The sequence below is a fragment of the Antechinus flavipes genome, chromosome 4 (genome assembly GCF_016432865.1).
Source record: "Antechinus flavipes isolate AdamAnt ecotype Samford, QLD, Australia chromosome 4, AdamAnt_v2, whole genome shotgun sequence".
Lineage (NCBI taxonomy): Eukaryota > Metazoa > Chordata > Mammalia > Dasyuromorphia > Dasyuridae > Antechinus > Antechinus flavipes.
This window is the reverse complement of record NC_067401.1, coordinates 336,421,446-336,447,283: the sequence shown is the minus strand read 5'-3', so window position 1 is coordinate 336,447,283 and position 25,838 is coordinate 336,421,446. Positions and strand designations below refer to the sequence as shown.

The 25,838-nt window shown below is 35.4% G+C and overlaps 1 protein-coding gene across 2 annotated transcripts in view; it reads right to left on the bottom strand.

The window, feature by feature from the left end:
- SASH1 (SAM and SH3 domain containing 1) overlaps positions 1 to 25,212 on the bottom strand; it is a 224,595-nt gene extending 199,383 nt beyond the window's left edge. Inside the window, exon 1 of one of the 2 annotated variants that reach the window (XM_051997918.1) lies at positions 22,167 to 25,212. In XM_051997918.1, coding sequence (XP_051853878.1) covers positions 22,167 to 22,286 — 120 coding nt within the window. In that variant the 5' untranslated portion in view covers positions 22,287 to 25,212. The remainder of the gene's footprint in view (positions 1 to 22,166) is intronic. The other variant, XM_051997917.1, reaches the window with a different exon arrangement.
- Between the last annotated feature and the right edge of the window lie 626 nt (positions 25,213 to 25,838).

Genomic DNA, 25,838 nt, shown 5'->3' with positions numbered 1-25,838 from the left:
CAAAATAAGAAAAAAAAATTTAAAAAGACAGAAAAAGGAAAAAAAAAATATTGTCATGTGCCCAGAGGAATATCAGGGAGAATTCAAAATATGTAACAATAAATTTCCAATTCAAGAAGGCATATATAATGATAAAAGACATTGTATTTCATAACTGTCCATCTTTGCTTCCTTGTGGATTTTCTTTTGTTCTCTGCTGTGCACTGTTTACTTTATGCTTTTTTCCCCTTTCCTCCCACCAACTTCCCCCAAGCAGGCTGCAGTTAAGGATGGATACACACACACACACAAACACACACATACACCTATGTATGTATATATCTATATATACACACACACATATATACATAGCATATGCATATATATATATATATATATATATATATATATATATATATATATAAAACAATATTAAGTGGAATGTTATTGTTCTATAAGAAATGATGAGCAGGATTGAGTAGGATTTCTCCAACAAGGGACTAAAATGCACCTGATTGGAAGGTTCTAGAAAAACATCAATTCTACTTTTTTATATCAGTGATGTTTCACCTGTGAATATTAAAATAACTATACAGCAATCTACTATTTAACAGGACTCTCCAAAAATAAATAAAGTAAAATCATTAGCTAGACAATGAATTGTAGATAATTTGCCATTTTCTACCTACATGGATAGTAGTACCTTCTTTAAGACTGAGTTTTGAAACATCCAGAAAGTATGGAATGAAGGAAAGAAACACTACAAAGGGCTTAGCATCATAATATTCTGAGATGGAAATTCTAAGTATTGTGATTTTCAAGCAAGTTTTCCACCTCACCCCTTCATTTTACGTGCATCTATAAAAGGAATGTACTCTCCAATTTTAAAGGAATTCATGGGAAAAAAAATTAGTATTAGACAGTCAAAAGCTACTGAACAGGTCAGAAATAACAAATAGTCTTAAATGTTACTCTAGATGCTCTTAGCACTGAAATACAACAAATGAAAAAAAAATCAGTTTCTAACCACTTTCCTTATCTCCCTCCTAAAAAATGTAAAAAAGAAAAGAAAATTCAGAGTCAAAGAAACTTTCTATTTCCTTGGATGGACTGCTTCATAAATGTTAAGCAACAACAATCAATCACAAAGCATTCTGAAGTGCCTACTCTATGCCAAACATTCTGTTTGGCACCAAGAATGCAAAGGAATGAAGGGGAGGTATTCCCTGGTATCAGTGAGCTTAAATTTTATATCAAAATTCATCAGCATACTCCTTAGTCTCATGAATGTTTTAGAATACACATAGGGATTTGTGTGTGTGTGTGTGTGTGTGTGTGTGTGTGTGTGTGTAGCAGCAGAGAGAGAGAAAATTTTATATGGTCCAGACCTTTACCTAGTCTAGTTACAGAGCAAAGCCATGGAGCAACATCAGCAAAAATATCTCTAAAATATAATAGGACAAAATAAACACATTATCAAATTACAAAACAAAGTGCTATATAAAGTTTGATTGTAGGGATTGAAACTGGGAAAGGGCTGAAAGTCAACAAATATCAATCAACACCTACTATGCGCCAAGCACTATGTTAAATACTGGGTATATGAAGAAAGACAAAAGACATCCTTGCCCTTAAGAAGCTCACAATTTAATAGAAAAGAAAGCATGGATATATGCTCTATATATGAACTTCTTATCAATCATGTATAAACAAAATCTAGCTCAGATAAACTAGAGAATCAATAGAGAGAAAGAACTAGAATTCAAAGGATTCAGAAAAGGTTTCTCATGAAGAAGAAATCTTTGAGTTAATCTTAAGGGACTATATGCTGCACTCCTTTATAGGAAAGTTAGCTTCATTTAAAAAAAAAAATGAATCACTAAAGCAATCTCAAAATGACTTTTTCTCTTCACTAATAACTAAATGGTCAAATACAGAGCCTGCAATCAGGAAGACTCATCTTTGAGAGTTCAAATTTGGCCTCAAGATACTTACTAGCTGGGTGACTCTGGGCAAGTCACTTCACCCTATTTGCCTCAGTTTTCTCATCTGTAAAAAGAGATGGAGAAAAAAATGGCAAAACATTTCAGGATCTTTGCCAAGAAAACCCCAAATGCAGTCATGAGGAGTCTGACATGATTGAAACAATGTTAATAACCCCTAACAACAACAAGAAAGATGGCTTGATTTGAACTTGTTCCTGACAAAAGGAAGAAATAGTTCTTCCTATGTCTATTTTATGCTCAATTATGCTCAACCAAAACAACTCTGTCTGTCTGATCAATTCCTCCTGCCAACTAAGTTACATAAATACAGTATTTATCTCGACTAGACTAGCAAGCTCAGGATTCAAACCAATCTTGCTTTGGCTTGTTCATTTAGTCTTTTGCTGACACAATGACATTAACTTCTTTCCCTTGAGGAAGCATGACCTATATCTCTACCTTAATGTATAAGAACTGAAATAAGCAGTTGTAACTTGTCTCTACATTGCCAGTTTTGAATCAGGTATCCCAAAAAGAATCTGATTCTTTGCATAACATCCAGGTCTAAAAGGCTACAAATATTATCAAATTTTTTTTATGTATGCTCTTCAAAACCTTTTTGGCTTATTTTTGGGTCACCAGGACATTGGCTGATGGAAGAGAGGAGTCACAAAAATACCATTTGTGTGAATGTGTTCCTTGGGCTCTGACTTGCCCTCATCTTGTGGAAACACAATTTGATTTCAGGAAAAAAAGTTGACCTTCTGGTCCAGATCTCTGACCTTACCACCTAGGTAACTATGAGTAAGTTCCTTCATTTCACTTGGTTTCAATTTCATCATCTGTGAAATGAAGCAGAATAGACTACATGGCTTCTAACAATCTGTCTATAGTTCTAGGGTTTTGATTAGGTCATTGCAAGGTCAATAAGGGTGACATTTCTCCTAATCAAAGGACTCCTATTCCCATCACATAAAGGTTTTGTTGTTTATTAATTTTTCAATCTTGTTCAATTCTTCTTGATGCTATATGGAGTTTTCTTGGCAAAGGTACTGGAATGATTTGCTATTTCCTTCTCCAGCTCACTTTACAGATGAGGAAACTGAAGCAAATGGAGCTAAATGACTTTTACAGGATCATATAGCTAGCAAATGTCTGAGGTCAGTTTTAAAGATAAGCCTTCCTGACTCCATGCCTAGAATTCTACTACTAGTTATTAGTACTCTAGTAATCTACAATTACTAGAGTACTAGTAACTAATCTACTATACCTCCTAGCTGCCTATATAAAGGTTTATAGGAGACCAATCTTCCACGCATCTTAGAAGATCTACTCTTCATAGAAAATTTTGATAATTAATCAAGAAGCAGCTACAACCAAAGAAAGAACACTGGGAAATGAATGTAAACTGTTTGCATTTTTGTTTTTCTTCCCAGGTTATCTTTACCTTCTGAATCCAATTCTTCCTGTGCAGCAAGAGAATTGTTCAGTTCTGCACACATATATTGATATTGTACCTAGGATATACTATGACATATTTAACATGTATAGGACTGCTTGCCATCTAGAGAGGGGATGGAGGGAGTAAGGGGAAAAGTCAGATCAGAAGTGAGTGCAAGGGATAATGTTGTAAAAAATTACCCATGCATGGGTTCTGTCAATAAAAAGTTATTATTATTTTTTTTAAAAAATAATAAATTAAATAATTTTTTAAAAAGAACATCTACTCTTCAATGTTCCTGGGACAAAGGAAAACATAATGTGTGCCAAAAAACACAAGATTCCTAGCTACTCTGTCATATACTAGATGTTCTTTCCCTGATGATCACCCAACCTCAACCAAACACTGGATTAGAAAGAGGAATAGGATTATTTCACCTTCAAAACTGTCCCTTTCCCACCCTTAAACAACCTCTTGAGGTTCCCACATCTTTCTCTGTCACTCAGTCCATCTCCTTGTCCTAGACATGTAAAGCCATCCAGGTTATTCATTCTGCTTTCTCAATGAAGTCAGTCCTTGGCTCACAATCCTCTTCACCTCAATTCCTGTCATTAAGCTGAAGAATTCAACACAAAGTATCAATTTTCTATTTAAAAACACCTTTTTTGAGGGCATTTTTTTTGTGTCTGTAATCCCAATTGCTTAGTAGATTGGTACATAATATGTGCTTAAATGTGCTTATTGACCAAAAGATTGATCTTGAGCAAGTTATCTTTTCTAAAAGGCCTGAAAAAGCTTAAATGTCAATAAATAGATAGATAGATAGGTGTAGATATAGATATATGTAGTAGCACTTACTCCTCCCTGTGGAAGAGATAGCCAAGGAAATTCTGTGCTTCAAAAACTACCTTCTCTTCTTCCATTGAAGTGGGAGATAGTTGGAGCATTTTTTTTTTTTTTGGCCTCTTTTCTTGCCACATGCTACACAAACTTCTCCCTATGTGGCTTGCTGCTAACACCAGGGGCCAAGCCCTGACCCCTTCTTCAAATTAGTGACTCTATTTTCTGACTATTTCAGAAAAGCTCCAGCCATGCCTTTCTTCAATCCTTTCCCTTGGACCACTTCTTCAGTGTCTCCCCAACAATTCCTTCTTACCCTTTTCAACTCCTACATTCCTCTAGTTCTGTAATCACATTTCTGTGTCTAATTTTCCCCATTAGAGTATCAGCTCTCTGAGGTCAAAGTCTGTCTTTACTTTTTTGCATTCATATTCCTGAAGCTCAGTATAGTGTTTGGTTTATATGAAGTGATTGAATTAATGAATGAAAAAGCATTTATTAATCTCCTAAAGTCCTATAGTTTCTGTGTCTACTCCTTTTCAATACCACATAGAAGAGTCATATATATTCATTGTCACTTATGACTGTTCTACCTCTATGATGCAGAACTTAAGGATAAGGGATTATAGTCAAAGAGAGGAAATGTTACATCTCCTTCTTCACCCTTCCTAAACCACTAGTCCTTCCATTTTCCTACCTAATCTCCAGTTTCATATGAAAAGATATTTTGATCTTGAATCCCTGACTTCCATTGTCTGTTATGCCTGTTCCTTGAGAAAAGAGTTGCCTAATCTGCAGCATTTAGAAGAAAGAGGAGTGATGAAATTAGCCCCTCCCATCTGATCACCTGTCCTTGTACTTGCTTGGCTCTGCACTGATCTCCAGTCTCCTTGGAAAAAGAGTGGTATTTTCTATTCAATGATGACTTTTCTTACACCTGGTCATATCCTACATGTCCCCATGATTTTGAACTTCTGTAGATCATCATTCAACTGCCATTGCTCATCTCTCTCAATCATCCCACCCCAAAGTTCCTTTATGATCTATCCTCTCCCATATCTTTCCAGTCTTTTTATACCTTACTTATCAAAACAACTTTGATCTAGTAGTGCTGGTCTCCTTGCTAGTCCTTAAATAGGACACTCCACTGGCTCTGGGCATTTTCTCTGACTGTACCCATTTCATGAAAAGCTCTCCCACCACATCTTTGCCTACTGGTTTCAGGCTTCCTTCAAGTCTAATTAAAATCTCATTTTTAAAAAAAAAGCCTTTCTAAACCCCTCTTATTTCAAGTGCCTTACCTCTTTTAATTATTTCCTAGTTTTTTTCCTGTATGTAGCATATGAGAGAGAGAGAGAGAGAGAGAGAGAGAGAGAGAGAGAGAGAGAGAGAGAGAGAGAGAGAGAGAGTGTGTGTGTGTGTGTGTGTGTGTGTGTGTGTGTGTGTGCTGTATTTTTTTTTTGCTTGTTTTCTCCCCCAATAGATTGTGAGCTTTTGTAGACAGGAAGTGTCTTTAACCTCTTTTAGAACAGTGTCTGGTCCATAGAAAGCACTTAATAAATGTTTATTGAATTAAGTGCTCATGGGGAAAAAAAAATACCACAACCATATTATATGGGTTCACCTCAATTGTACCCTCAGTGCTGCCCAGGAAGCTCTTAAATCTTGCTTAAGAGATTCTAAAAAGTATTGGTTCCAAACCTCTTTCCTCAGATCTTATCTTTTCTTTCTATTCCATCTCAGCCTATGCCTGTACTGTACTAAGAAAACAGAGGCTATCTATGAAGAGAAACTTTTTTTTCTACTTTTTACTTCATATCTTAAAACCTTCCTTCATCATAACATATTCTCTTCTTCCCAATTAGTCTCAAAAGAAAGCGTTGATCCTTTTCTATGTCAAGACTAACTCATTCACTAAAGTAGATCCAACATCTTCCCTTCTCATCCTCCTCAACCATTAACTTTATCATCTTCAATTTTTTTTGTCTTTTGGTTTCTTCTCTATTCACAAAATGATCAGGTGTCCCTTACCCTAAAAACAAAACAAAAACATAAGAGAGAAAAGTCTTCATTTGAATCTGACGCTACCCTCAAGCTGTCAATTCTTCCTTTAACAGCCAAACTCCTTAAAAGGAGTTGTCTGCATCCCTTGCCTATACCTGTTCCTCTAATACTTATTTTTCAATACCTCCCAACTTCACTACGTAACTGAAATTGTTCTTTTCAAAATTATTCAGGACCTCTTTGTTGTAAAAAGTCAATAACCTTTTCTCAGTCCTTGAGCTTATTTGATAGTCAAACACCTCTTCCTCCTAACATTATTTCTTCCCTTGGCTTGCATGACACTGCTCTCTTGGTTCTGCTCCACCTGGTGATCTCTCCTTAGTCTTTTCCACATGTTCATTGTGTAAGTTTCCTTCAAAGCTTTGTCTTGGGTCATTTCTTCTTTTCTTTTTCCTAGGTGATTTCATGGACTCCCATAGATTCAATTTCCATATCTATGTATGACTTCCAAATTGACATTCTGACCTTAATCTTTTCACTGATCTCCATATCTATGTTATCAACTTATTTATTGGACATTCCACTGGGATTTCCGATAGGAACCTTAAATTCAAAATGTCCAAAATAAAATTCCCACTTCTTCCTCCAGGCTTTCCCATTTTTGTTGATGACTACCAACCCTTCAGATTCAAAACCTTGGAATAATTTTCCAAGATTTAAAATATAAAATACTTTCCTTGGCACTTGAATTGCTTACACAACCTTTCTTCAGTATAGTTTTCCAAGTTTACAGTACATGACAGTCACCCATTCATTCTGGTTTCCAGTTAGACCGTCTGCTTGCTTATCCTCATAGGTGACATTCCATTTCCCAACTTTGTCTTTCTGTAGACTATTTATTCATGCCTAGAATATACTTCCTCTTCCCCCACCAACTCTTAAAATGGCAAACTCAAGGTCCACCTCACACATGAGGCTGATCCAGATTACCACAGATTTTAGTGCCTTCTCCCCAGTTTTACTTTCTCCTTATTTTCTATTTACTTAAACTGCAGATTTTTCCCTCCAATAATAGGTAAGCTCCCTAAGGACAGACAATGTTCTTTTCTCTCTATAGTAGTCAAGATTAATAATAGATAGTGCATACACACAAACACACACACACACATATGTTTTCAACATGGTTGAACATGTATGGTTTTCAAAAAATTTATATATTTATTTAATCCTCAAAACAAATGTGTGAGATAAGTACTACATTATTCCCCCTTTTTTGATTAGGAAACTGAGGCACAAGGTGAAATAACTTGCTAAGATTAACACTGCCAGTAAGAATGAGGCAGGATTTAAACTCAGATGTTCCTAACTCTATACAATGCCCCACACAGTTGTATATATCATTCCATACCTAACTGTACCTGAACCATAGTAGTCTCTTGTTTACTGAATGCTTAATCCTTCCTTCTCTTTCAATATCACTCCACACTTAGGTATTTAGTCTTACCTATTTGACATGTACATCTCTTGCATCTATTGATCCTTTTCTTTCCATTTAAATAGCCTAGACCCTTGCAGGTTGTCCTGCAATATCTTTAATTTTACCACTCTCCACATCCTTCCTAGCCTTTAGGATCTTCCCTCTTCAATCTACCCTACACACAATTGACTGTATTCCTAAAATACATATGTGACCATGTCAGCCTCACACTAACGAATAGATAGAGAGATAGAGAGATAAATAGATAGATAGGTTTTGATGGTTCCCTGTTGCCTCTGGAATAAAATGGAATATAGCCTAGAATTTAAAGCCTTTCATAATATGATTCACATCATATTCACATCACATTTTTCAGGTACACTTATTACTTCTCCATATACTCTCCACACTAGTCAAAATGATATCGGTCAAAGTCTACTATCTATTTCCTGTACATTGCATTCCATCCTCTACCTCTATACCTTTGTACCAGTGGTCTGCTATGACTAGAATACAATTCCTTCTCACCTGTATCTTAAATAATCCTTACCACCACTATCTAGTAATCCTCTTGAAATTATATATATACACACATACATATATCTATGTATACATACACAGATGTATGTAGTAATTTAATACAATTATAGTATAGTGTTGTATCTGTATATGATCTTTACTTCTGTACATATTTCAGTCTCCTAGTAAACTGTTAAGGACAGAGACTATTTTCTTTCTTTCTTTACAGCTCAAAATCTAACAGTGCCTTTCAAGGGGAAATGATCACCAAATTGTTATTGAATTGTATGTGTTAGGGTTCCGCCATCCTGAACTGCACTTATGGCATGAAATGAATGAAGTAATTGGCTCATAGAGGCTTCATATCTTATAGAAAAGTCATAGGAGTTCAAGTCAGGGAGTTTGTTTTCAACCCTCAGCTCTGTTACTTACTACCTATACAATGAATAAGATTTCATTTTACCTCTCTAGAATCAGTTTAGACCAAATCTTTCCCTTTCTAAATTTTATAATCTCACCATTCAATTCAGTAACCATGTATTGAGTGTCTTTCATGAATAAGAGGTTCCCATGGAGAGCAAACCTCTCACTCCCCTTCTTTCCACATGCTCTTGGCCAAAGCAGACATTCAGTCCCTGCCTATGAGACAGAGTCCTCCCCGGATGAAATGCTTCCTGAGTACATGTCCTTACTTCACCTTGAACTCAAGTAAGTGAACTGAATAAAACAGGCTGCCTGTCTGGAATTTACAGTCCCCAGCAGCAACTAATGAAGTTAGAATATGCTAAGGATGCAGGTTTTGAGCCATGTAATACAAATCTCAGATTACAAGGTGGGGGGGGAGGAGAAGTTGAGGAATAATGACCATTATCAAGAGTAACTATGGGGGAGAGAGAATAGAAAAAACATTGGGAATTCCTTGAGAGGGTCTCCCACTCTTCAATATTTTCCCTCTCTTCCCCCCCAAAAAAAGAATAGCACATACTAAGGAATCAGAAAAGAGGAATTTAAAAAATCATGTATTTCAAAAATATCAACCTTAATGATATGAAAAATATCAAGGATATTTACCTCCATAGCTTCTCACCTCTTTCTATTGTTATTATTCTTCTAACTAAGAAATTCTTTTTATTATAAAGAAACACAAGCTAGGAATGCCCTGATTTAAGTAAAGGAAAAGGCAGAGAAGTCCTCAGCATATAATGTTATTAGTTGCATTTAGATAGATATATGAGGATTCTAGTACTACCTAACTCTTTATTCTGTGGAATAGTGTAGGATGGGGGCAGCTAGGTAGTAAATAGAGAGCTAGGCATGGAGTCAGAAGATTCATCTTCTTGCATTCAAATCTGGCCTCCAACACTTATTGGCTGTTAACAGTGGGCAAGTTACTTTGAGTCTGTTTGCTTCAGTTTCCTCATCTATAAAAAGAAATGGAGTAAGAAATGGCAAACCATTTCAGTATCTATTGCTACCAAGAAAATCCCAAGTGAGGTCATATAGAGTTAGACATTATTGTCAACAACAACAAAAATTCTAAGAGACTCATAGATTTCCCCAAACTACCAATGGAGTCCAGTGTGTGTGTGTGTGTGTGTGTGTGCATGTACACACACACGCGCACACACACACACACACACACACAAGATTAAGAACCTCTAGATTGGTGAATAATAATTTCATTCCTTTCCAAGAAATAGGTGCAGTAGTTTCATCACATTCATTCAATTATAGAGCTAAATGAGAATTTAAGAGTTCACCTAATGCAAATCCCTCATTTTAAAGAGGAAATAGAAGATTTGAATTACATGTTTCACATAGAAAAACTAGGATTTGAACTTGACTGTCCATATTCATAATTCTTTCAAGACACCACCCTCTTAATGAAAAGTTTTCTCATATATCACTTTTCTGTAACACTCTATAAACAAAGCAAATGATCTAAATTTTCTGTTTCTTTTGACCTAAAATGTGTCAAGAAACACCTTATCTTGATTTAGGACAGATTATATAGAACACTAAGGTGATATTTTCATAATCTCCCATTTGATGACAAGACCTTCTCTCTCTAGAATTCAAAGACCAAAAATAAATTATTTGGAACTGTTAAAGAAATAGCAGTTAACAAAACCATGGCAAAATACTAAGACAAAGTTTAAGAGAACCAAACGAGACAGTATGGTCACAAGAGTGTCTAAAACCATGAAACTAGAATCATCAGTTTGAGTGGCTACTTTGCTTACTAGAAAATAATTCATTTTTAAAAAACTATTAAAGGATCTATATCTACAGAAATATTTATAGCAACTCTTTTTTACAGTGGAAAACAATTGGAAACTAAGGAAATGTCTATAAATGGGGAAGGACTGAACAAATCATGGTATGCAAATGTAATGGAATAGAAAACCTATTGAAGAAAACCTTGAAAAAAGTAATCATTTTAGAGAAACCTAGGAAAACTTTGAGGAACTGACATGAATTGAAGTGAGCAGAACCAGGAGCATAATTTACACAATAACAACCTAGTAAAGACCATGAAATTTGAAAGACTTAAAGAACTTTCATCAATGCAATGACTGATTGTGATTCAAGGGGACTACTGATGAAGCAAACATAGTTTCTGATAGGTGATAAACTCAAGCTATATAGATCTATTGATGGATATGGACAATGTTTTGTTTGGCTATGCATATTAGTTTTGAAGGTTTCTTAATTCATTTCCAATACATGAGACAAAATAATGCTTTTTAATTGGAAAATTTAAAAAAAACCAAATTTTAAAACAAATTGTAGAATTACTGCAGTTCTACTAAATATACTGAAATTTATTTGCCTCAAAGATAATCCGAAATAACAATTTAGATGGCACTTAAAGGGAAAATAATGTTTTCATTACAAATATGTTCTTGCTCCCTCCCGCACCCTGAACAAAAGTGTTATTTAAAAGATTTTTTTTTAAAGGAAAAGAACCAAAATAAACTTAGATCTACATATTCAAAACTAAAGGAACACTGGTTGAAAAACCAAAAGCAGATACCACCCCTATATTTGAAAACACAAATGAAAAGTAATTAGAGGCTCAGAAAAAAAAATTAGAGCTAATATATTTCAAATAAACATTGCTTGGCAAAGTATATATTTATCCAAAATTTAAATTCTATGCTTTGATCTTCAAATAAAAACTTTTAAGCAACCAAGTTTTTAAAATCTAATACTCTTGTCTCCTTTAACCTCAATCAAATGAAACTAAAAGGGTGTTTTCCTTCATGTTTATTTTATAAATTAGGTGTAAAAACTTCAGAAACTAGATTTAATTTCCCACAGTTCTCTATACAAATTTTTACTCTTAGTTTAGGATATTCTTCTTGCATCACAAATGATTTAATTTTTTAAAAATATGTATGTGTATAAATAATATTTGTATACACACACAGATACACACAAGCAGAAAAAACCCAGTCTTATATAATTATAGCAAGAAGAAAAATATATAATTTTCTCTGTCTATATTAATTCCTACAAAGGTAATATTATATAGAAAAAAGAAAACAGCTAAGGTTTAGTAGTTGCCAAGGACATATATATATATATATATATATATATATATATATACACATATGTATATGTATATATATATATATATACATATTTCTTTTCTTAAATCAAGAATTAGAAATACCAACTCTACATTTTGCATTAACATCTATTTATATTAGTATGCCCATTTGATTTGAATATATGTCCTTGGCTATTTAATGGCGCCAGAATTTATCCTCACACAGTTGTAATTTATATTTCTTTTCACTCCTTTAGTCACACAGCTTTATGATAGAAAGAAGGAATTGAATAGGCTAATTCAAAGACTAAAAAGGGATGGATGGAGAGAATCAAGCAGGTCCATCAGAATTCTAACACTGTTTCCTAGAAAATACTATTTAGTATAAAATATGGGTCTTGTATTGATACCAAAGAATCTCATTAAAAAGGACTATATAAATAAGAAAAATTTTTCATCATTGACTTCAAGGATACTTAAAGTATTGATCCAAGACTGAATTGTCTAAGAGGACAACAATTTGAAGACTATATATCAAATTTTCATTATTTTTTGTTATCATCATTAATAATACTTTAAGGTTTAAGGGTCTAGATGGTGTAGTATAGTGGTTCTCAAACTTTTGTTTTCAGTATCTTTATCCTATTAAAAATTATTGAGGATCTCTCCAAAGCATTTTTGTTTATCTGGGTTATATTTATAGACATTTACCATATTGGAAATAAAAACTATTTTTGAATTTGTAGACCCTCTAAAAGGGTTTCAGAGATCCCCAGGATTCTCTAGACCATACTTTGAGAACCACTGGCCTGTAGTAGATGGAGCAACAAGCATGGAGTCAGGAAGATTTTCTGACTTCTAATCTGGCCTCAGATAGTAGGTATGAAACCCTGGACGAGTCACATAACTCTGTTTGCCTCAATTTCTTCCCCATAAATGAGCAGGAGAAGAAAATGACAAAGTACTGCAGTATTTTTGCCAAATGGGGACACAAAGAATCAGATACAATTGAAAAGAACTCAACAACTATATGTATGTGTGTATTTATATTTCTTCATTTATTTGTGTATGTATATATATGCACATACATATACACATGTATATATATTTTTTCATTTATTTGTGTATATATGCACATACACATGTATGTGTGTAAATTTGATTCTTTCAACAACCTAATGAGTCTGAGAAAGGTGTAAATGATTTGCTTAGAGTCACAAAGTTAATTTACATTTCATTAGAAATAAAAATGCATAAATAATCTAGAAATAACATGACATATGAGAAGTCAATATCTTTAAAACATTCATTGAATAAAGAAGAGAGATTATGTTACTCTTAACAAGTTTTTGTCCACTGAATTTCCTAGACACCAAGATTCTTTGATATACTGGCTTTTGAAAGAGATATCTGTATTAGATGATCTGGCATGTAACAAAAAGATACAGTGTAGTTATCTCAATGAATCTACTTTCCCTGTGTACATTTATGAAATAGAAAGGATACCAAATAGCTAACGTATTAGAAGTCTTTTACTCACTCCACACTGATCACCATTTTAGTCAGAAGGAAAAAAAGATTTCCCACTATGTTTTTGATTAAATGAATTCGGCATCAAACAATTTTGCATGCTAGATCACCATCCATAAACTTGCATCTTTCCCTCTTTAAATTTCTTTCTAGCTTTAAAACCAATAATATTAAATCTTATCACACACACACACACACACACACACACACACACAGACACCATGTTCTAAATATATATACTCATAGCATATGTATGGATAAGTGTGTGTATATATGTATGTCATATAATATATATAATGTATATAATATATGTATTATATACATATTGGATGTGTTTGCATATATTATATACATATATATTATTATTATTACTATAATACACTTACACAGATACAGCTCATACTCAAAAAAAAAAGTGTCAAACTAGCAAGCTAGGCCTTGTGGATTGCAATGTAAGTGTGGCCTTCCTAAAATTAGGGAATGCTTGACTAAATAAATAAAAATGCAATTTGTTTTGTTCAATAGTTTTTCATCAATTTCTGATTCTTCATAACTCCATTTGTGATTTTCTTGGCAAAGATACTAGAGTGATTTATCATTTCCTTCTCCAGCTCACTTTATACCTAAGAAAATTAAGGAAATAGGGTCAAATAACTTGCCTAGGGCCATACAACTACAAAGTGTCTGGGGTCTTATCTGAATTCAGGAAGAGTGTCTTCCTAACTCCAAATCTTCATTCTACCCACTGTGACAAGTAGCTGCCCATCCAATGTTTTTATAATTTCATTAACATTACTAGACATTGCAACTGCTATATACTGCCTTTATAGATAATCATCATGAGTTTGTAGTAACCTTCCCCGCCCCCTCCCCCCTATTAAAGTATTGAAACCTAATAGTCAACCTTTGGGTGATTAGATAACTTTGGCTATATATCACTTAGGGCCATTTAAGTTTTCTATTATTGTTATATTCATAGAAGAAAAAACTAAGTACACTGCTTATCCATACTGTATATTTATTTTTCAGGAAACGCCATTCAACTATTTTTTATTATATCTTTCATTACTGACTTGGTTAAGGATTTAATAGTTATTATAGCTTCACTACATTCTAAAGTAGAGTTTATAGTATCATAAGATTTGACTTTCTCAAAGATGATGATCTAGTCTGATCTTATTGTGTAGATAAGGAAACTGAAGCCCAAAAAGCAGGAGTCAAATCCCTAATATTACAAAAAGTTTTTAATAGATAAATTGCAAAGTCAGTTTTCTTTGAAAAAGACAGATGCTTTAAGTTTTCATCTATGTTCTAAGTGTTTGTTAACTTAGACAAAAGTCCTTTGTTAACATGCAATCTTAGAACACTTTGTTTTAAAAGTTTACCTCCTTAAATCTCATACAAATAGTTGAGGTGAAGTTGAGCAACACCTACAAAAGTTGAAAAAAATGTGAATAGGAAATTAAAATATAACCCTAGCTCTCAAATCAATTGGGAGGAGAAAAATTTGGGGCACTGGGGAAGGGAAAGTAAACAAAAAGGACAGACAACTGATAATACTTAGGGAAATGTGTATTCCAGGATTTGAATCAGAGATACAAGTCCTGACTTCATAAAGCTTACATTAAAAAATAAAAAATGAAAACAAGGATTAAGAAACTTCTATCTAATAAAAGGTAGGTTGGGGAAGGTCCAAAGGGAGTTGTAAAGGGAGGAACTAGGGAAAATGAAAAGTCATTTGAAAAGTCATTTGAGTGAATCAGAAAGGTGATAAGAGGATTCAGGTAGAGAACAAGAGATAAGAAAGGACAGAATTATTATCAATCACAGTTACGGCCATTAAAGCAAGGTTCAGAGAAATACCACCTTTGAGATCTCTGACTTGGGAGTCTATTCTGTCTCCCTCTCCAGGTTTGTAACCAGGGGTAAATCTCAGTAAATGGTAGGTAGGGATGCTAATTGTCTTTATCCAATTCTAAGGTGCTATCACAAATGCTCCCCTTCCCCAATGATAGCATTACCAAGATAAGGTTGAAATGGGTTCATGATCTAGACATAAAGAATGATATTATAAACAAATTAGAAAAACATAGGATAGTTTACCTCTCAGATCTGTGGAGGAGGAAGGAATTTATGGCCAAAAAAGAACTAGAGATCATTATTGATCACAAAATAGATAATTTTGATTATATTAAGTTTAAAAGTTTTTGTACAAACAAAACTAATGCAGACAATATTAGAAGGGAAGCAATAAACTGGGAAAACATTTTTACATTCAAAGGTTCTGTTAAAGGCTTCATTTCCAAAATATATAGAGAATTGACTCTAATTTATAAGAATTCAAGCCATTCTCCAAATTGATAAGTGGTCAAAGGATAGGAAACAGACAATTTTCAGATGAAAAAACTGAAACTATTTATAGTCATATGAAAAGGTGCTCCAAATCACCAATGATCAGAGAAATGCAAATTAAGACAACTCAGAGATACCACTATACACCTCTCAGATTGGCTAAGATGACAGGAAAAGATAATGATGAATGTTAGAGGGGATGTGGGAAAACTGGGACACTGATACATTGTTGGTGGAACTGTGAATGGATCCAACCATTCTGGAGAGCAATTTGGAACTATGCTCAAAAAGTTATCAAACTGTGCATACCCTTTGACCCAGCAGTGTTTCTACTGGGCTTATATCCCAAAGAGATCTTAAAGAAGGGAAAGGAACCCCCATATTCAAAAATGTTTGTGGCAGCCCTTTTTGTAGTGGCAAGAAACTGGAAACTGGAAACTGAATGGATGCCCATCAATTGGAGAATGGCTGAATAAATTATGATATATGAACATTCTGTAAGAAATGACCAGCAGGATGATTTCATCCTGGAGAGACTTACATGAACTGATGCTAAATGAAATGAGCTGAACCAGGAGATCATCATACACGGCAACAACACGACTATATGATGATCAATTCTGATGGATGTGGCTCTCTTCAACAGTGAGATGATTCAAACCAATTCCAATTATTCAGTGATGAAGAGAGACATCTATACCCAGAGAGAGGACCCTGGCAACTGAGTGTGGACCACAACACAGCATTCTCACTCTTTCTGTTGTTGTTTGCTTGCATTTTGTTTTCTTTCCCAGTTTTTTTTTTTTCCTTCTTGATCCAATTTTTTCTGGTGCAGCAAGATCACTTGCAACAAGATACATATAATGGAGTTAATATATATTTTAACATATTTAACATGTATTGGATTACCTGTCATTTAGGGGAGGGGGCGGGTGGGGGAGGAGGGAATAATTTAGAACAGAAGACTTTGCAAGTGTCAATGTTGAAAAATTACCCATGCATATGTTTTGTAAATAAAAAGCTTTTATAAAATCAAAAAAAATTCCTCCCCCTTTTTTCTCCTAAATTCCTTATCTTCATCTCGCATAGCATTCCAAGTATGATTTAAAAGGTTAACAGATAATTAAGATAGTCTAGGATGGACTTAAAGTTTGACGAGTCTTAAAAATAAAAAGTCTTATGATTAAAGTCTTTAGAATCCTTGATCTCAACCTACATGTTCTAGTATTATAGACCATTATATATTATATATTATAGTATATAATACATATTATAGTATATATAGACCATTAATACTTCCATAGAACTCAAAGGCAATTCAACCAGCCCTTCTCCCATCAACTTGAATTATGAAGATGGGGTAATGGGGAAATGTAAGCAACTTACCCCACCCTCAACAAACAATACTCAAGGTGGATGACTCAGCTGAAAAAAGGTGCTGGTCTCTTGATCTTTAGCATTTCATTTCATAGAGGTTACTTACTTACATTACTTTACCTAGAATGATAAGGCAACCCTTTAAAATTATCCTATTGATTGGGGCAGCTAGGTGGTGCAGTGGAGAGAGTACCAGTCCTGAAGTCAGAAGGACTTGAATTCAAATGTGACTTCAGACACTTAACACTTCCTAGCTATATGACCCTGGGCAACTCACTTAACCCCAATTGCTTTACCAAAAAATTATATATATCCCATTGATCAAGTCAGGATGGGAGTCCTTGGGATATAACCAGAAAACATTATTTTCATTTTTTTCCCAATAAATATACTTCCATTGCATTTTGCATTTTGTTTTCTTTATCATTTTTTTTTCCTTTTGATCTGATTTTTCTTGTGCAGCATGGTAATTGTGGAAATATATATAGAAGAATTGCACATGTTTAGCTTGTATTGGATTACTTGCCTTCTAGGGGAAGGAGTGGAGGGAAGGAAGGGAGAAAAAAATTTTGGAACACAAGGTTTTGCAAGGGTAAATGTTGAAAGCTATTAATGTATATATTTTGAAAATAAAAAAGCATTTTTTAAAAAAAGAGTATACTCCCAGATTACATTCAGTCTAAAGGGAGCTGAGGGGCAGGAACTATTTACCAAGTTTTTGTAACTCCTGGATGTGAATTGCAGTAACTCAGCAAGTTAGTAATAGTAAAGTAAGTGTCAAGGAGAAGTGTAAAAAAATCAAAGATAAGGTAAATGAGAGGTATTTATAACCTTAGTCCCAAACATGCGTTGTTAAAATGGGAAAACTCAGGGAAATTTAATTTTCTCCCCCTTCCCATTCTCCAGTAGGCCCAAAAGAAGGAGGAACACTCTAGTCCAGATAGTGACCTTCAGTGTGTATGTGACCATGATTCCTTTAAGAACTTCAGAAAGAGGTTTATTTTTTAAAGGAAAATTACTTTTTAAAAACATTTTTTTAGTTTAGGAAATAGACTCACTATATTGATAATCTATTCACTAAATAATAAGATCATGAATAATTAAGAGTCTACCATTTATATATAACATACTAAATATCTACCAACTAATACTATTTTCAAAGTTGCTGCCCAAGGATAAGGAACATCTGGAGCCACTTACCTGATGGAATGAAAGGTAAAGGGCTAAAGTCACACAGGATTCTCACTTTCATAATACTTAGCAGAAGCCTCATTCCATAATGGAAAATTCCTTGTACTCTTAGGAACTCAGAACAAATGTTTGAGTTATTGCATAGCATGATTCCTATGAAGAGGCTTTAATTATATAAACCTTACAGTGATTTCATAAATTGCAAACATGTTCTAGTTTGCATCATGAATCTATTAAAGTAGCAGTAGGAAAGTAATCCTCAAATATTTATTTGCTGCTAGATTTAGATCTCTCCCCTGCCCTCAGGCAGCTTAGTTTCCTCACCAATTTTCCATTTATATGTCTATAATTAATTCTATTTTTAGCATTTATGGTAAGCACCAGAAATTAATCAGGTGCTGAGCAGAGCATAGGATTAAGGGGTTTTTTTGATGAAAACATAAATTATGACATTTCTTCTCTAAAATTACAGTGGGAAAAATCATCAACAAAAATCTTTTATTTAGTAATTAATTGGGCATGGGGACCACTATATTGTGCTAATACAGATCAATCTGCTCACAAATATGTATTACATGCTATGCTATATTACATGCATTATTCAACTACCATTGAATTAAAAAACTTGTTCAAGTATGTAAATGATTACATATTTAACGGATGCCTATTAAGTAAAGTTTTGGTTTGATTAAAGGCAATGGAGCCAGGATAGTAGGAGTAAATTGGCTACAAGGCTAAAAAATAATTTAAAAGGGTCTCTATCAAAGAAAAAAAAAACTATTATGAATGAACTAGGTCTACACCCCCTTTTTCTCCCCCATCAAAGAATTATCAGAATAAAAGTCACAGAGACTAAAGTGTGGATGGGTTGCAATTTAAAAACAAAAACAAACAAACAAACAAAAAACCACCCACATTGCTTCAGGCGTGGGTTTATACAAATTACCAGAATAAAAGGCAGGGACATTCGTACATCTACTAGGGCTACTCTTGAATTTTCCAGGAAGGAAAAATCATATTGCTATTTTACTTTAATTTTTAATAATTTTTTTAAAATACAAGATAATGGACTTATCTTGAAGCAAAGTTCAAATCTTAAATCTGATAATTTATGACTACGGGCAAAGTGTTTACTTTTCTCAGCCTCAGTTTCCCTATCTGAAAAAGGTTATAAATTTACACTGCTGAGTTCACAAGTTTATGGTGTAAAAGTGCTTTGCAATCTTAAAATGCCTAATAAACATGTTATCTCTTAGCTTTGAAGTTAGATTTTTATGCTAAAAAATCTAATATTTAGATTACCTAAAGATTAGATGTAATATGATTCAGTCTAAGATTAAGAAAAAAATCCCTTCACATTGCATTTTACTCAGCATATTGTCACAGAAAAAAATGGGGAGTTAATTAGAGGTGACAAGAATTAGATAGTCCTGATAAAATAGAAACAGCACTAAAAATTTGGGTTTCAGTCCCCAGTTTTATTTTGGAGAAGTCATGTCAAATTTCCTAAGTGACAATAACAATACTTGTTCTGTCTGCTTCACAATATTTTTGTGATGATCAATTGAGAAAAGGATAAAAAGTCAGTTTCATATTCATGTAACTATTATCAGATTTCATTATCAGTACAAAATAAAGGAATTTTAAGGGCTTCAATTTGAAAATGGATGAGAAACTCTTGATGTTTCAATAGATAGAATACTGGGCTTGGAGTCAGGAAAATCTGAATTCCAATCTAGTTTCAGACACTTTACTAGCTGTATGACTGAGCAAGTCACATAATTTCTGTTTTCCTTATCCACTGGAAAAGGAAATGGCAAATCAGTCTAGTATATTTGACAAGAAAATCCCATGATCAACAAGATCATTAAATCAGAGTTGGATACCATTGAATAACAAGAAAGGTTAACTCGGCTGTAGGTGAAAAATACGGTAATAGCCCCAAAGAAAGAGCACCAGAAAAGAGAATTTTAAAGTAACTAGAATAAGTTTCCACCTTTCAGAACAGTAATAATTGCTATAAGATTTGTAATGGATTGCAGTCACGGTGAAATGTCACTCTTCTGCTACAAATCTGGACTCTCCCCTGTAGACATATTCACCAAAGGGGTAAGACATGTCATTCTAAGTAAAATTACTGGGTAGTTTTAAAGCATTCAAAGGGCTAAATGTAACCTAAAGGAAAATAAAATATATATGGGTGAGAAAACACAAGTGAAAACAACCTGTTTATAACAGGCTTTACATATTTTCAAACCTTAGTCCATGCTATGACTTTTGAAAGACGTGCATATTTGCTTCCCTCCTTCATCTGCCTATTGAATAACAGGTTTGATCTCCTTCTGCCCCACCCATCTCTAAGCCAGCCAAACTAGACTTTGCTGTAACTGGCCAAACACAAAGTTAAAACCTGCCAGGAGACAGAAAACAGCTCTTCACTAAGTGCCAGCCTACTTCAAGACCAGCTCCCTTCCTGCCCTCTTATCTCCTCCCCACCCCCCACTGACTCTGATTCCATTCTTTCATTGGAGTCATTAACCAAAATATAGTGGCTCTTAAGAGGATGCTACAGAACTTAATTTCTGATTTTTAAAAGTTTCTAATGAGAAATAAATACTTTGGGAGAAGTAGAAATAATGAGGAATTTTGGAGAGTTTTTCAAAACAACCTACTAACATATTTTTTCAAGTGCCATTGAATTGATTAAAATTATGTGGGGAAAAAACACAAACCTTAAGTAAACAGTTTTAAAAAAATAGGTGTTTCTTCCTGTCCAAAATTAAAATTCTTAAAATATAAGAGAAAAATAAAAAATCTATTACTTATCTTTCCCTGATTCTCTAGATGCAACATCAGGGCCTAAAACAAATGGAATAATTGGTGAATTTTGACTTAGGGGAAACCTAGGGGGAGGAGGGTAAAGGACAGGGAAGAAGAATAATTGGTCTATCTGGAAAATGTCTATTATGTACCAATCATCATCCAATCAGCCTTTTCAAACTAGAGATTTTATGATTTAACTTAAGAGCAAAGATGATAAAGTATGATATAGGCAGTGCATAATTTTTAGTGCATAATTTTCTAAATCTGCAACTACTTTTTGGTCAGGGACTAAGAGAGCCTGTACCTTGCCTTCCTGTCTACCCTCTACCATCTCTGTCTCTCTTTCATACACACACCTTACCCTAACCCTCTCTTAAAAAAGAAAAAAAAAAAAAAACCCTACTAATTCTCAGAGTAATTAAAGATTGGTTCAGCTTGAAGAGTAATCCTCTGCATACTTGAGGAAAACTCCATAATACTAAGTCTGAGAGAGATTTTGGTATCAAGCATTTTACATGGCATGACAATGTAGAATTCTCAACACAAATTACATTTTGGTCCCTAAATCTGAGCAACCAACATACCAGTTGGAAAACGTGAAAACAGTGTAGTCTATTTCGGGGTAGTTGAGTAAAGCAATAGTTGTGTTCCTCTGAAGGTCAGACAACAAAAGAGAGACATAGAAATAGGGGCCACAAACTTGTCTCCAAATCCAAATATTCTCTTGGATCCAATAGGAAGCTCTCTTCCATGAAACTCAACCTTTCTCAGAGATACCTTTGCCTACTCTCCACCAACTTTTCAGCAGGTGTCCAAGAGAAAACGTGCCTAAACGAAAATCCCCAGAGACGAAGGAATTGAACTGATCTGATCTGACGCCGATCCATTTTCATAGGGGGACTGAAACCTGATTCCCAGTGTGCTTAACTCCCAAGCAACAGTTCTACTTTTCAGAACATAACAAGACAATGGCTACACCCCTGAAAGAGGATGCCAAACAGAGGATTAAGCTCCAGCGCTACTCTTACAGATGGGTTCCGATCTCACTTCAAAAATCTTCGGTTATCCTCTCTCGTTCCCCAGGTAACTCACCAGTATCCCCATGACATCTGTCCAGAGCCTGGAAAAAGCGTCAGACATGATGCTCTCTGGCTCTGCTTCTGTCTCTGCCTCTGGCTCTGGCTCGGGACATGCGGCTTGATCCTCCTCCATGGCTGTGCCCTCTACCTCACCCGAGCTTCACCAGAGCCACTGGTGGGTGGCGATGTGCCTGCCCTCCACCACACAACTCCAATAAATAAGCACTTCTCCAGCCCGACCAAGCAGCTTCACCATGCCTTCCTCCTAGTCACTAGTGTGACTGCTTCCCCAGTGCATGCCCAAGGGGGAAGAGGGGGCGGAGGCAGCGTTCAGATAAAGATTCAAAGCCAAAGCTTTGCTTAGGAGCTTCAGCTCTCCATTCACTCCGGTAGATCCAGGTGCACAGCTCTGTCCCGTACCAGCCAGGGCTGAAGTGCAGACATGCCTACCCAAACTTTCTTACGGGAGCTCCAGTCAGCCCCAGGGGAGCTGAAGGCTCAGCTCGCTCACACCACTGGGCGTCCCAATGGGGATTCTCACCAGCACCAACAGAATCCGACGGATAGAGGAGGCGTTTCTCCCGAGGCGTGGGACCAGACGGAACCCTCTTCAGCCAGCGCCTCCTCTCTTACACTCGTCCTGCCAGTCCCGGCCCCCCTAGAGTCGGCCCGCTCTGGTTCAAGTTTGTAAGCAAACCCCTGGCTCCCTCTGTCCCAAATGAGCTCTTCCAGTTTCACATGACTGCTCACTCAGTCTGTCTTTCCCCTCCACCCCCCAAGCTTAAGAAAGCTTTTTAAGCAACAAAAGGTGCTCTGATGTCAGGCTCTTCGCATGGAAATGAGCCACCGAAAGGGAGAACAAACCGCCTGTTGAAAGAGCGGTCCCGCGGAGCTCCAGGCGCCAAGGTTGGGGCTGAGGCTGCTGCTGCTGCTGGGCTTCCCTCTACTTCCCAAGCCTGCTCTTCTCGAGTGGGGGGGGGGGGGAGGTAGGAAGGGTGGAGGCAGAGAACCCGCTCCTCTTGCTGGGACTTGGAGAAAGTTAATCTTTAAACTAGTCCCGCTTGCGGACTTGACCTGGACTACAAGTGTCTTTAGTCTCCTCACCTTTCTGCGACGGAGCCAATGACTTGGGGAATTTTAACCCTGCTCCAGTTGGACAAAACTTGGGTATAAAAACAAGTGGGGAAAGCTTGGGCATGAAGCCCCTTCTTTTCATTCCTAGTGGCGTTACTCTTTGGGTTGTTGCCCCATCGCGACCCAGGCCTTCCACCACTACTCTAAGGGGAAAAGGGAAAAAGGGAGCTCGGGATATCTATGATACATTAAGTAGGAGTAGGGCTGGGTTAGTTTTAAGACCACGTGATAATGATTTTAACACAGTCAACAAACATACCTGTACCAGTTTTCCAAAGGGGGAGGTTTCGTGACTGCTTTTTTTTTTTTTTTTTTTTTTTTTTTTTAAGCCTAGGAGACGCCCTAGAGAAAGATTTCTTCGTGATTCTTTCAAAAATAAAAATTAATTTGGAGCACTTAGTTGGGCAGCCAAGAATACTAACACTGATGTTGAGTAATAATTTAATTTAAGAAGCATTTATTTTGTGCCCCTACAATGCTAAGCCCTGGGGACTCAAAACGTTTCTGCCTTCAAGCAATGTACACTCTAGTGACTGGCTACGACGTGTAAGAAAATGCAAAGTAATTTCTGGAGGGTGATAAAAAAAAATACTAACAACTGAAAAACTCAAGAAAGATCTGGTAAGAAGTCACACCTTAGCAGGGCTTTGAAAAAAACAGGAATTGCTACTACCGGGTGGAAATGAGGAGGGAATCTTATCTGAGGAAGAGGAACCTTTGTGCAAAGATATGAAGATTAGGGATAGAAAGTCATATATGCAGAAAAAAATTGAGCCATATATATAGAACAGTTAACAAAATTTCAACTTGTACTTCATGGAGCCTATTGTGTGGAAATTACTGTGCTAGGCAAGTACAAATAAAGTGAGACAGTCTTTTACCTCAAGAAGCTTACATTCTGCAACAAAATCTCCACAGTAGATTTTTTATGCTTATAAAAATATACACAAACAATAAAATATATGCTAGGGAAATGAAATATCTTGTAAGTGCATTGGAAAGGTGGGAAAAGTGCGGGGCGGGGGTGAGGAGTGAAGCCTGGGAGAAAGGACATTGTTGCTGGATTGAAGGCTATAGAATGAGAGATAAAGCTCAAAAAGTAGGGTGCGATAAGATTATAGTGGACCTTGAATGCAGATAAAGAGTTGGAATTTACAATTAAAAAATACAGTTGGCAGAAGTGCAGCTTCAATAGCAACATTCTCAGTTCAGGCTTGATGTTAGGGTGAAATGAGTCACTCAAATCATTGAACGTTTAATACTAGGAGATTTATTTTAGTTAACATCGAGGTAAGCAACAAGAATAAGAAGGTACTTAACTTCTATAAATACAATCCCCTTCTCTCCCTCATTGTAGAAAGCCTCAAATAAGCAAAGCAAAGTAAAGTTATTTTTCTAGGCTTCAGAAATCTGCCATGTTTGGAGGATACAATTTCCATGTGGCTGGGACTTTTTATGTCCTTGAATGATCAGGAAACTGAAATCAGGGCCAGTCGGGTCCTAGGGTCTACTTTATCCAGGGCCTATCCTGTAATGGTTTAGGGTTAGGGAAAATAAATCCAAGTCAAGAAAGCCAAAGCAAATCAGTCCTTGGAACATCTTCCTCTATTTTTAAGTGAAGCCTTCCCATAATGTGTAAAGGGAAAAAGTTCCAGACAATTTTTTGGTGGCAAAGTATTAAATATCCACTAGTGATCATTCTACCATTTAAATGCTTATAGGGATTTCACGGGATAGTACTCTTTATATGGGCTTTTCAAAGATTCAGTCTTTCCACTGAAAATGTTTGGTTCAGTTTTCCCCTTCCATGCTTGACTTAAAAATAAAAAAACAAAAAGGTATACACTAAACATAGTATTCCAGAGGGTCATCAAAGCAACTATCTTTCCATAATTGCTATAAGAAAGTATCAATTTTAAAATTTTATATTATAAATGTAGATTTAAAAATATTTTTTCTAAATTCTAGCAGTGTATTAAGATGTATGGGTATGATTTTTCCTGCCTTGGTGGCAATAGCTGGCAGAAATATAAAGTCTTATATATTGGAGTGGAAGAAAAAAAAAATATTACCCATTCCAAATCCTAGCATAGTATCTTGAAGCTGGCATTTATATGGCACTTTAAAATTTGGAAAGCACTTTGCAAATTTCATGTCATTTTACATCTGATAAATGTTTATTGAGAGACAGCTTGCCATAGTGGATAGAGTTGGCCATGGACCTATGTTTGAGACCTAACTGACATAATATTAGCTTTCTAACCCTAGATCTAAGGGTTTTAAGCATTCAGTACATTTAAAATTCTAAGTGGCTGAGCATTCCATATTCTTTTTTGGTAGGCAAAGTTCCTTCTAGCAATAAAATCAGTTATGATCCAAAATGTGTCAAGTATTAAATAGGCCCTTGGCTTCCAAAGAGAAAAAAAACAGCAGTATTTATTCTCAAGAAATATATAAGAAAAACAATTAGAAAATATACAAAATATTTCTAGAAAGAGGATGTTAAAGCAAGTGAGGAGGAGGAAATGTGATCAAGACAAGTTTCTAATTT